The sequence below is a fragment of the Mizuhopecten yessoensis genome, unplaced genomic scaffold (assembly GCF_002113885.1).
Source record: "Mizuhopecten yessoensis strain PY_sf001 unplaced genomic scaffold, ASM211388v2 scaffold11137, whole genome shotgun sequence".
NCBI classification, from domain to species: Eukaryota; Metazoa; Mollusca; class Bivalvia; order Pectinida; family Pectinidae; genus Mizuhopecten; species Mizuhopecten yessoensis.
Window position 1 is genome coordinate 491,578 of NW_018408898.1, and position 12,800 is coordinate 504,377.

The window sequence follows — 12,800 nt, forward strand, 5'->3', positions numbered from 1 at the left end:
CCCAGAGGGCAAAACAACAAACTAAAGAGAATCATATTCAGACGAAAAGTTAGAAAGCGCGTTTTGGTTTCAGAATTGTTGCTTTTTGGATTATGCTTAAGTCTGATTCCCGTGTCAATATCGTTACCGTTATCACTTCCTTTGTATTGACTACATGCAGTATATCCGTCATCTAACGTTAAATCATTTGTCCCCAGCACCCAACCTATTTTTTAATATCGGGCTTTAGCAAGGCTACCACTAATAGTGCTCTATTACAGAATATGTGCAACACGTGACTGGTCCAGAAGTTTTATCATTTCTAGCGCATTTGTTTAACCACATGTGTGTATATATACTGATCCCGAGTGTGTACCCGCGTGATTGAAAAAGGTCTCGTTATCTCTACTCTCTGTACATATTTGCCTATCATAATTGCGAACGACATAGGTTGTCCCATCCTTCATGTCTTAAGATATATACATATATACATAAACACGATGAGGGTGGTACGAGTCATTATGCATGTTTTGGTCTTAGTTAGCCTAGGAAATCACGTGACATCCGAACAACAAACATGTACGAAGACATCAGCATGTGCATGCCAATTCCCGGACGGATCAGGTGTGGACTTGTCACAACTCGATAGTAACGACCCTCAAAACCCACAGTAAGTAAAACCTCCCGTCAGGTTTCAAGTACAATCGTTTCAATCAAGGATAACAACTTTTTCGAATCTTTATAAAATATCATATATTCTTAACGCGAGGATTTCATTTCCTGAAAGTGATAACACCCTTGTCATTTTTAGTGATATATAATTATTTATTTTTTTGCATGCAATGTGCAAAATCTTTCGAACACAATTATCTTTTGAAACAATGTGCAAAACCTGGCGGACTCGGTTATTTTGTTTTTGACAGAGATGATATATATATCACTATTGCATTTTAATGTATTATGTGAAAACATTGAACTCACGTAAATATCATTGCAAAGTAGCTGCAACAAAATACAATATAATTTGTTTTATTGATATTTTTCTGACTCTAAAGATTAGCTGGATGAAACATCCATATCGAAGTAGCTTTGTTATAGTATACGTAGTTAGCCTGAATGGTATAGTACTTGAGCCGCCAGGGGTTGTACTATCAACGACAATACTACACTATCTCTGTAATCCAAGGGAAAGGTATTAATGTATCAAGTACATCAAGTGACAGTGCTTATTGATTTTAAACTGTTACGGTTTTCTGATTTGTTATTGATTTTTCTCCATCCCACGTGAAAACTAAATGTGACTTTAGATTCCTTAAAGTCATTGATGACATAGCTAAGTACTCGTCTACCTAGTATTTTGCCCGACTACCCTGTTGTCATGTTGTCAAGAAAGATAAGACTTCATGTTATACGATGAAGTCAGTCATGTTGAATGTTAAAGAGAGCATACGATCGTGCGGTAGTATAATGAAAGATGTGAAAATGTATGACATGTTAGCAAAGATTCAATTCATCATCAGAGAAGAAAACATTATTGGACACTAACATTAAATATTATTCATCCGTTGAAAAGCTTCTATGCTTTCGGATACATACCCTGTGCGTTTACCGTCCAAATGTTGAATTGCAGAAGAGTCAATTCCATTCATGTCCTGAGTACTAAATGTATGCCAAGTATTGAATATCAGTCTACCACATCATCCAATTAGTTAGTCGATCAATCAACAGCTTTATCAACGATAAATAAACTGTGAGTGGTATGTCATCGAGATATATTGCTCCTGCGAAACATGAAACCGGGATTACGAAATGTAAAACAGAAATAAACAAAATACGGGATGATTTAGAACAAACAAAAATGTCGTTCTCGTTCTAAATCAGATTTCCAGACGTATCTCCTGATATCGGAAGCGACCAATTTTCATGGAATCCCTGTACGGCGTTTAACGAGGGAAATGGGTGCTCCGATGTTGCGGTATGTTTATGTAAATTTTTCGGTTAAAACGTATATTTACTCTTTTTCCAATATAACTGTGACTTAATTCTTGATGTTTCGAGCGTTTTTGTGTGATTTTGCATAACTTTATATTGTTATACACATTCGTGAAAAGAAAAGAAAAGAATTTCAATGAAAATTTACTCGAAACACTTTTATTTGATTTGGCCTTTCGTACTTGTTACTTTAGAATCCACCTCAATTAAACCTAAGATGGGTCCATGTGCAATAAGTTTAGAAGTCCGCACAGCGGAAGGTAGCTGTCACACCTTCATTACACATGCTTGCATTCAATTATAAGAAATTCAATCTTATTGTCATGTTTATGATACACCATTTACATTCAGATGATTTCATGATCGGATATACCATGTGATGAGTGCTATTTATGGTTTTGTTTTCTCTTTCATACATTTCATCTTTTTATTTGAAGTTTATGTATTCTTTTTGAAAGTCATATTTGAGTTTCGTTCGGTCCTAAAATACTTAATTGACAATGGGCCGAAAAAATCATTCATGATCGTGATATACACGTTAATTGATATTTCTCATGTATATGATGTCTGTTATCATCTATGCCACACATGTATCAATCAACTGTCATAACGAATTAATAAGATTGCTAATCCGATATATGTAAATTACCGATATTTTGCGAAACATTTTATATGATATATTTCACGTTGTTTTGCTTTAAGGCTTCATATCCCACTGCACTGTATTTTTGTACATACAGTTATCTCCCCTTATTTTCGTTTTGGATAACAGTGTAGCACGGTTGGACCCTGCCACTCCAGTATACCAGATAGCTTAGTCGGTTAGTGTTTAATACATTAAAGTGTAGAGATTGCATGCCGATAGACCTTACGAAATGTTTACTCCCAGAACACTGTTGTTGATTTGCTTTTATTTTATTTTAATTATTTTTTACTTCACGGTATGATATTTATTTTCAGAAATGATTTTTCACATCTTTAGTCATGCAAAACAAATATTTGTCAATGCTTAGATACAATTTTGGCAGTAGAACGGGGATCCTTGAATATTCGCAAATAAGTGATACAATCAAGGTAATAACGAAAATTAATTTACGTAAACAAATAATAAGAATTACATTTGTGTATAATATCTGATTTTTTATTTAGCTATGTGACGTCCATCAGAACGATAAGGATGTGACGTACTTTCCAATAGGAACCCAGGACACAGCAGATTTCTCATATAACAGTAAGGGTCAGCTACAAATAACCTACATCTACGCGGGTACGGGAGGAGCACAGCGGTATGTATACTATGGGCGATTCCTTACCATTTATTTATATTGGTGGTTCAGGTAGTTACGTTTGTGTAATATGTTACATATCAATGAGAAAAATATCAAGATAGATCCCATGAAAATTATAGAAGAACGGAAGAAATGGTGAATGATAAAGATTGGCCCCAACCAAAAGGTTCCATATATTTCTATAAGCTTTATCGATTTTGATTTCAAATTAAGGTTCTGTTGCCACTTATATATTCTCGTTGCTTTGTTGTTGGTTTTTAAAGTGCAATGATAAGAGATTGGAAGAGGGCTCTGAGTTCTTTTCTGGAGTTTCTAATCAAAGAAAATAAAAATAAGTCCTGAATTCTAAAAAGGGTCCACAATGGGTGGCCATAACATTGTTGCTGCAGTTTACGAAATATTAACAACCCTGAGGGGTAGCTAAAAGTTGAAAATGTGCAACGCAATTCAAGTTTAAAGGATTTTCCCTCTTTGATTATTTCTAAATAATCTTTGGAACAACTTCACGCAAATTTTCTGTCCTTGAACCTTTGACAAACTACATTATGAATATATGCTTCTGTGCCCTGTATTTCTAGTGGTCGTTTATAGTCATACTACTTATGATATCTCTGATACTCATATTAGTTCAGAAATTAAATATGTTTTTACAAAATATCTGTATGTTTACATAAGTAATAGTTCACTCTCAAACAACATATAACTGTTCACAAAAAACATAATCATTGCCTTTTTTTGTGCTTTGTTATTTCCAATTCTCGGACAAAGAATCTAAAAGCATGTGATAAATTGTAAGGAAACCTTCTGGAAGAAGTGTTTCATATAGGTAGTACTTTCCATCAAATTACCAACTGTTTTGGATACAGAATAGTCGTCATAGATGAAGTGATTACGATGATTCATGTAACTTAAGTTCTATGGGACCGACTTTTTATACTTTGTTGGAGTGATACATGTACTTGTTATGTATATGTTACAGAGGTCATTATTTTTTCAATGCCTCCGTCAGGAGTCGAACCCGGGACCTGACTTCTAGCGTACCAGTCTTACGCTCTACCGAATGCGCTAAAGAGAAAATCTCCCTAGCCGAGTCGGTAGGAAGCGGCTAATATTTTACCCGGTTGACATGCAGATTTTTGTCGAAATATTATTAATACACATCGTTATTGTTTTGTTACAGACAGTCCTTCATCTCTCTCACGTGTGATTCCACACAGAGCGCCCTTTTCTCAGCCACAGGAGAGAATCCTAGTGGCAGCGGCATGTATGTGAGTAAAGTATTATTGTATAACAGCGTTAGAGAGAGATTATGATAGCTAATGTCAGCGTTACGCCTTTTCGGCGTGAGTACCAAATTTGTACTCGAATGTTAACGTTTTAACTTTTTATTACGATTATTGTTAAGGCAGTACTGTTTTCGCGATGTTTATAACACGTTTGTTTGTATTTGTGAATATCGCACGCATATTCCTTGTCAAAAGGGCGCTAATTATGACAGGTTTTTAAATATGCTTCTTTAACATAATGATAAAGAAGTAGAACATACCTCCTTTTATTTGTTGTGTTATAATATATATCGAAGAATAATTTCTGTTTTATCTGAACTCTCGTATGACCGTCAGAATTATAACATACCCAGAAACAGGCAACAAAAACAAAGATATATGCATATCAAGAGGTGTTTCGAATAAAAAATGTTTTGTACGTTTGAACTTTGTCAATGGTTGTGCAGTCCTGTTTAAACTGGTATTATTTTACTATTGATATTTTTCGAAATTGACGGATATGATACATCAATTTGAAACAATATACTTGGCCAGCCGGAATGTACAAAATTCACAAAGGAAAAAACTACATATTCCATTCCTATTGAATTTTAAGATTTTTTGCGGTTATTCCCAACCTGCTTCATTTCGTTTAAAGCAAATAAACAACACTTCTCAAAATATCTGGCATTTGTGTAAGTTGCATTTATCTAACGGATACTGCCTATTCGAAAGAGACGATAGAATTATATGCGTAATTATAATCGTTATTATATCGTTTTACAGTACTTTGACCTCACGTCTACAATTGCTTGCTATCCCATGGGTACCTCCAGTAAATCATCGCTCTCCGTCGGCTCCATACTTTGTATAGCGTAAGTACATTATACACCCTTGTAATCAACATAATGAACAGATTAGTTTCCAATATGTATATATTACGTGTAAGTGAACGATTGTGTTTTGGACACTTTGAAACATTGTTCGTACAACAGCAGTACCAAATCCAGAATCCATGCGAGCCAATTTGAATATGGGGAAAATGCGACAATTAAACATACCCACAATAAAAGTCTGTTTTATTTACAACGTTGATCTTCTGAAGCTGAAACAGTGGTTATAAGAAGAATGATGTTGATTTTTAATGTTGTTGTTTAACATGTAAATGTATTACTTAAATTTGTATTTCACATCTTATTTTCACATTACAAATCTGGTAAAGTCAATTGGGAGTATTGAATGCAAGAGATATGAACTTTGATGAATCAAATTTATGAAAGGAGACAGGTTATTGCCGCATGTTTCCTTGCATATTGAATAAAACAATATCAACGGAAACTCTCACGTTCTATTATCGGGTTTATCTACCAATGAACAGAAAGATTTTTTTATAGAAAACTTGAAAGGTGCTTGTTAGCATACACCGGCAGAAACTTTAGAACGCATAATTAACGTCATGGAAAAAAGTATTAACTAGAGATTCATTTCGTCAACATAAAGTTCAGTACGTATATATTTGTCAACTAGTATATGTTACGATGCAGGTGTACATAGTGAACAGACAGATGTTATTTCTAAATAAAAGCCAAGAAAAATACATATATATATTTTCCTCCTAACAGATTCGTCAGTATCATAGTTGTTTACTTCATCGGGGGAGTAGTGTTTCAACTTGCTGTTAAGAAAGAACGAGGAAGTAACTTAATTATTCATAAAGATGTTCTGATCGCCATTCCCGGACTGATCAAGGTACGCACTAATTATTTAGTTGAAGCCTTTGATCATATATATATATCATGGCGTTCTATTATAAACATAATTTATCTAAAACTGTTGTTTACAATTTTAAATTATGTATATTTAAAGTCGTTACACATAAGAATGAATGGATGTTGTAAAACATGTCTGTTGAGCATTATACATTGTTGTTTATTCTTCAACAATATTTAACCCCTTTCTCGGAGATGAAGGGTATTCAAAAGGGCACGCAATAACAAAGATATTGAACTTCAAAAATATTTACAAAATTTGAAACGAGCTCACCGTTCCCCCATTAATCGTTATCTTCTTTCTTCTTTCAGGACGGTACTATGTTTATTGTCCGACGTGGAGGAACAACATCTGAACAAAAAAAGTTATTACGTTAAAATCTTATTAAAATTGACATTATTTTTAATCATGTAGAAGCATATCCGCATATGTAAAGAATGGTGGTTTCACTTGGGCACTGGAATGGTTTCCAATTCAACACGGCAATAGGGATAAACCTACACCTAACTAAAATCGTAGTATTAATGCTATTTATATTTATATCACATGACAACAGGTAACGTGCGTATGTATATGTGCGAACCTTTCCTCTAATCAAATGTATAATTACATTGCATCATGAGTTAGCGTTAGGCTGTATTTATGAATACATTCAGGAACACGAAGATGTTTTATATTGAATATTTATCATTAATCAAACAGTTTTGACTTTCGTTAGGCTGCATGACTTTGTATATGCTACCGTTAAAACCATGTGAGTACACCTGGAAGACATCGCAGCAGTGATGAATCGACTTAAAATCCGGGCTGACGAAAATGGTATTAAATTTTCAAAATCCAAATATAAATGTGCATGCATTATTGATAACTTTGTTAACTCTATGACGATTTCAATATTATTCTCGGGAGTAAACCAATTTCTGTAGTTGAACAAATTGAATTCACGGACGATATATCCTCAAATTAACCACCTTTTCTTCCAATTCTTCATTAATTTTAAGCTTTACAGCGTATCAGTGTACAAATAACATTTATATACAGTATCAGACACTGCAATACTACAATCGAGAATGGTCAAAACATACACGATAGTTACACAAGTTTATCATTTCATCATGGTCTTTCTTAATTGGTTTGCTTCAAATATGTATATACATAAACTAGTAAATTCCTTTTGATAAGTTGTACACAATAATTGTATGAGCTTATAAGCAGATGGTTTTTTTCAGTTATACATTTTTGGTACTTTCATATATAAACTTTATTTATTTGCAGCTACATGGTAGTGACATAGTATGTATAACTGAATCACACCTTAACCCTCTAATCCCAAATTCTGATATTAAATTAGAGTCATTTTCAGATGAAATCCATAGGAAAGATAGGACAACAGGACATGCTGGTGGTTATATTATCTAACATAAAAACAATATTCTTACTAAACGTAGACATGATCTTGAAAATGAACATATAGAAATTATGTGGATAGAAGTTTTAATTCAAAACCGTAAATTTCTGCTTGGATGTATATATAGACCTGATTCTAATATCATAAACATAAAGCATATACAAAGACTGTATGGATGTATAACAATACTGACTATAATATTATGAATGACGAACTAAATGTTATTTACTGGAACTTGATTGCTGCTGATATGGATACCCAGGAATTTAGTATGTTTTTAACTAAATCTATAACTGACCTGCTGAAACTATTACAATCCAACCTGATGACAAGCCACGGAATATCAATATTAGGCTAAAGATAAGGCAAATAAATAGGATACATAAAAAAGCCAGACATACTGACAAAATAGAGCATTGGAATAAATATAAATAAATAAGGAATGATGTTTCTGGTAAGAGACTCAAAACATAATTATCTTGATAAATCATTGCCCCCTAATAAATGGAGGAAAATTGCTAAATCCATAACTAATTTTAACAATAAAACTGAACCAATTCCACCATTGAATGTTAATAATACACTGATTCAACATCCAACTGATAAAGCTAAAGCCCTTAATGAATATTTTACTTCTATAGCCATAACATCAGATACACTTGCTGAATCTCCAGTATTAGATATATCCACTCTATCAAAATTAGAAAACATAATAGTCTCTGAACAAGATGTTGATGATCAAATTACTGTATTAAATGAAAATAAACCAGCAGGACCTGATGGCATGTTACCTAAAGTCATAAAAAAAAACTTCCTTAATACTCCCACTTACAATTTTATTTAACAAAACTATATATAACGGGCGCATACATGGGCCATGGAAGATGGCTAATGTTAGTGTTGTATACAAAGGGAATGGTTTAAAAAAAAAATTGTTCCAATTATCGACCAATATCTGTAACATCATGTTTTAGTAAAATCTTGAAAAATTCAAATATAAAAATATATATTCAAATATATATATAACTATTTAACAACTAATAATATACTTTCCAAGGACCAATCAGACTTTAAATCAGGTGATTCAACAGTAAACCAACTTCTCTCTATAAACCACATCATAATTAGCAACCTGAATAATGGGAAAGAATTAAGGTTTGTATTTTGCAACATCAGCAAGGCTTATGATAGAGTTTGGCACAAAGGGTTACTACATAAACTTAAATCGTATGGTATATCAGGCAGTGTTTTTAACTGGTTTGAGAATTATCTTAAGATAGAAAACAGAGAGTTCTAACTGAAGGTCTTTTTTCTACTTTTAGGGTTGTTAATGCCGGTGTTCCTCAGGGATCAGTTTTCGGTCCTTTTTATTTCTATTATACATTAATGACATCACTGATATAGTCCAGAGTGACATTAAGCTGTTTGCAGACGATACATCATTTTATGTCATCGTAGACGAAAACCAACAACTAGCAGCAGATTATCCTAACCAAGACCTAGATAGAATTAACAACTGGGCATGTACATGGGACATTAAATTTAACCCCTCTAAAACCAAACCACTATTTTTTTCTAGAAACAAATATCCTATCCATCCTCTAATTAATTTCTCTAAATCTTGTGGAGATAATGCCCATGATCACAAACATGTTGGATTAACTTTTTCTGAAGATGGCACTTGGTCTACCCATGTTCAATTAATATATGAAAAGGCTTGTAAAAGAATAAACATGCTTAGGTATCTGAAATATAAGATTGATAGGAAATCACTATGCAAAATATATACAACATTTATCCGTCCAATGCTTGAATATACAGATATTGTCTTGGACAACTGCTCTGACAATCTTAAAAATTTATTAAAATCTGTACAACTAGAAGCTGTAAGGATTATCACAGGCCTAAGGAAAGGTACATCACACCAAACTCTATATAAAGAATTAGGCTGGGAATCTCTATCTGATCGAAGGATGAACCATAAGCTAATTCAGATGTACAAAATAACTAACAAGGTATCACCCACATACCTCCATGACATAAATGATCCTCTTATTCATAACCCAGAAAATTATAGGTATACTCTAAGAAATGTAAGAATGTTTAACCCACCACTATGTCGTACAGAACCCTATGCTAAAAGCTTCTATCTCTGATGTATTTAAAAAATTATGAAAGCAGAAAGGGTAACATAATCTTATGTCAACTGAGAAATGAGGCGAGTAACCTGAACTATGATATGTTCAAAGATCACTTGCAAGAGTCTCCACCTTGTCTGTGTAGTGATGATTATGGAAATGCTATCCATTATCTTTTACAGTGTCCAATGTATATTGATGAGAGACAGACTTTAATAAATGAGATTTATGAATTTGAAGTGTGTCCGGTTAATCTCGATTCTAAAATATTTCTTGATGGAAGCACTATGTTAAACAATACTGAAAATAAATCTATACTTGATAATGTTCTCAAATAGATAAATAACATAAGAAGACTTGTTTAATTAATCAAAACAATTTATGCATTTGGTTTTATATATAGTCATAACTGATAAAATACTGTCCTTAAACCATTTTGTGATTCAACTGATTTTTATATATACATTGATGTTTATACTATACACCTAAAGGATTCAGCTTTGGGTGCTGTTTTTACTGATGGCTGCAATAAAGTAAAACATAAATGAGCTAACTTTGAATGCTTAATTGTTCTGTGATTGAATCTGGATTCTTCTCGAGTGGATGATATGTGAACGGTAGAGGCCGTTAGAGACTTTTTGTCTGAAACTCGAGGGGATGAAAGATTTACACATTGAACACTGGCAGTACAATCTTACACATACACTACATTTTCAAAATCTTCTAGCTGAATTGCCTCATTTTTTTATTTTTTTATTTTGTTGTTGTTGTATTCCTTACTTTTTTATCACTCCTACCAATGATATATATTGATACTAGATGATTCTATACTTTTTAAAACTACTTCGTGTAACAGAAGCAGGGTATGAACGTAGGTGCATAAATGACTTGTATAAAAATAAAAATAAAATTGAAGCAATTTCTCTGTTTAATATATCATTAGGTCATTGCTTTCCTATTACTAATTAATTATGATTGACTTCTTAATAAGAGCATTGTATAGCTAAAACTATCAATTATTCTACTTGGAAGTGATGTGACAGACTGAATACTATTGAATAGAAAAATGGAAATTCAAAGCAGTTTAAGGAACATTTTTTTGTGATAAAATTAATGTCATTTGTTATTTCTGCGTTTGTTATAAACTTTGAATTTTGCTTAAAATTTGTTTGTGAGTTTATATTTCTTTTCTTTTAAGCCAATATGTCACTTTTAATGCTGTGCTTTACAATATATCGAACAGCTAAATAGAAGAAAAACTGGACGAGTACTTGCAAAAACCTTTTTTAATGCAAAACTGCATATTTGATAAACCATAAGTAAACATGACGCCACATCGTATTTTAATTTTACTATAAAACATAGGTCGAAGTCTTTGTAAGCATCTGTATTGAACTTGCAATACGGTACGAATACAAGTATAGCATCATTTCGATACGTTATGTATGTCTAGCGTTATCGTCGTCCACAGAAAGGAAATAACTGTAATGATACAACAAGATATCACCAAAGCCGTCTCGGACTAGGACGAACAACCCTGGTTCTACAGGACGGGGGCCAATGTATTACTCTTGCTGCACAATCATAGAAGCGGACCATTTCCCCACAGCCTGGCGGATTTTGTATAAGCTCACCTGCCAGAACGGCTTACTTCTTTTACTAAGTTTGGTCTGAAACATTATTGAGTCAAGGGGCCAAAACTTTGAATTGTAATATCTCTGGGGAGGGACACTTTGGAAAAAAAGAAAATTTTATGCAATTGTTGTGACAAGTTTCTTCATCACAGTTGCTCTTGAGCCTTTTTTAACCAAGAAGACTCAACGTTGTAACGTTGTAAAATTGAAGGTGATACGACAATAGAGTAACAATACAGAAAATATGAATGTACGTCTGTGCTTCTGGCGATTGAGATTCAACTATATAACAACCACAAACACAGGTGGAGGGAATGCATGGGTGAATACATCCCTTATATCAGGATTGGCACTGTTGGTTCGCTCCATCACGGGAAAACGGTACATGGTTCACATATTTGAAACGGATGTGTACCACGCTGACAACATTTTTGTATAATATGAAGAGAACAATTAACGGGATATATGCTACTAAGATAAGCCTCGGCGTCCGGCCTCTTCCCTCCGTACTTCGACACTGCGCCATAACATGGACATTGTTGAGATCCTCTCCCTTTAAACACTTGTACAATTACTAGGCATGAAGAGACTAACACAACCATGCTGCCATGATTTGCCCGGAAGCCTGACACTGCCCTTTTGAACTGAGTGGCTGGGGTCATAACATGGAATCCCCACCTTATACACTGATATGCAAGAGAAGAGAAAAATCAAACTATGCTGCTAAAATGTTCTGGGGCTCTGCTGGTCCCTGGGGCTTAGTGTTCAGGACACACCTCGGATCCACCAATTTGAAATTATTCTTAGAGGTCAAAACATTGATATGATAGAGATGTCTAATATATAACCATTAACATTTAAATACTGGTCTTAACGAAATTTGAAATTTAACATTCATGATGCATGGCATCTGAGAATGTGCTGTTGAATAGAGAAGGAGGGTTGCTCCTGCTTAGGCTGAGGTGTGGATACCAACAGAAACAAATTAGCTATACACGCCGCATTGACAGCTTTTGTTATTATATTTTAGTTGCGAGTACGTTAAATAGAGAGTAATACATGCCTTTTTCCATATCACACCCAGTATCAACCCGGAACTGCAATATCAGTACGAGGGCCGAAGGTCGAGGGTTGATACTGGGTGTGATATGGAAAGGGCGTGTTTTATTCTGTTTATTACATACTTACTAATAAAAGCTACTATCTTATGATCTATTTTTTTGAAATATCGAAAAACGAAAAATGTCCAAAAGGGTGTGATACAGGTTTTGCGGGCTGATACGGGTTTTGGGGTGTGATACGGCGGGGGCTGATATGAGGGGGGG

General features: G+C 33.9%; 1 protein-coding gene across 1 annotated transcript in view; it reads left to right on the forward strand.

Annotated features, from left to right (window-relative positions):
• LOC110466551 (cation-dependent mannose-6-phosphate receptor-like) overlaps positions 1–8,663 on the forward strand; it is a 32,877-nt gene extending 24,214 nt beyond the window's left edge. The window contains exons 4-10 of the mRNA XM_021523107.1: positions 520–649; positions 1,861–1,954; positions 3,121–3,257; positions 4,441–4,528; positions 5,312–5,400; positions 6,148–6,274; positions 6,607–8,663. Coding sequence (XP_021378782.1) covers positions 520–649; positions 1,861–1,954; positions 3,121–3,257; positions 4,441–4,528; positions 5,312–5,400; positions 6,148–6,274; positions 6,607–6,672 — 731 coding nt within the window. The 3' untranslated portion in view covers positions 6,673–8,663. The remainder of the gene's footprint in view (positions 1–519; positions 650–1,860; positions 1,955–3,120; positions 3,258–4,440; positions 4,529–5,311; positions 5,401–6,147; positions 6,275–6,606) is intronic.
• Positions 8,664–12,800: the final 4,137 nt, after the last annotated feature.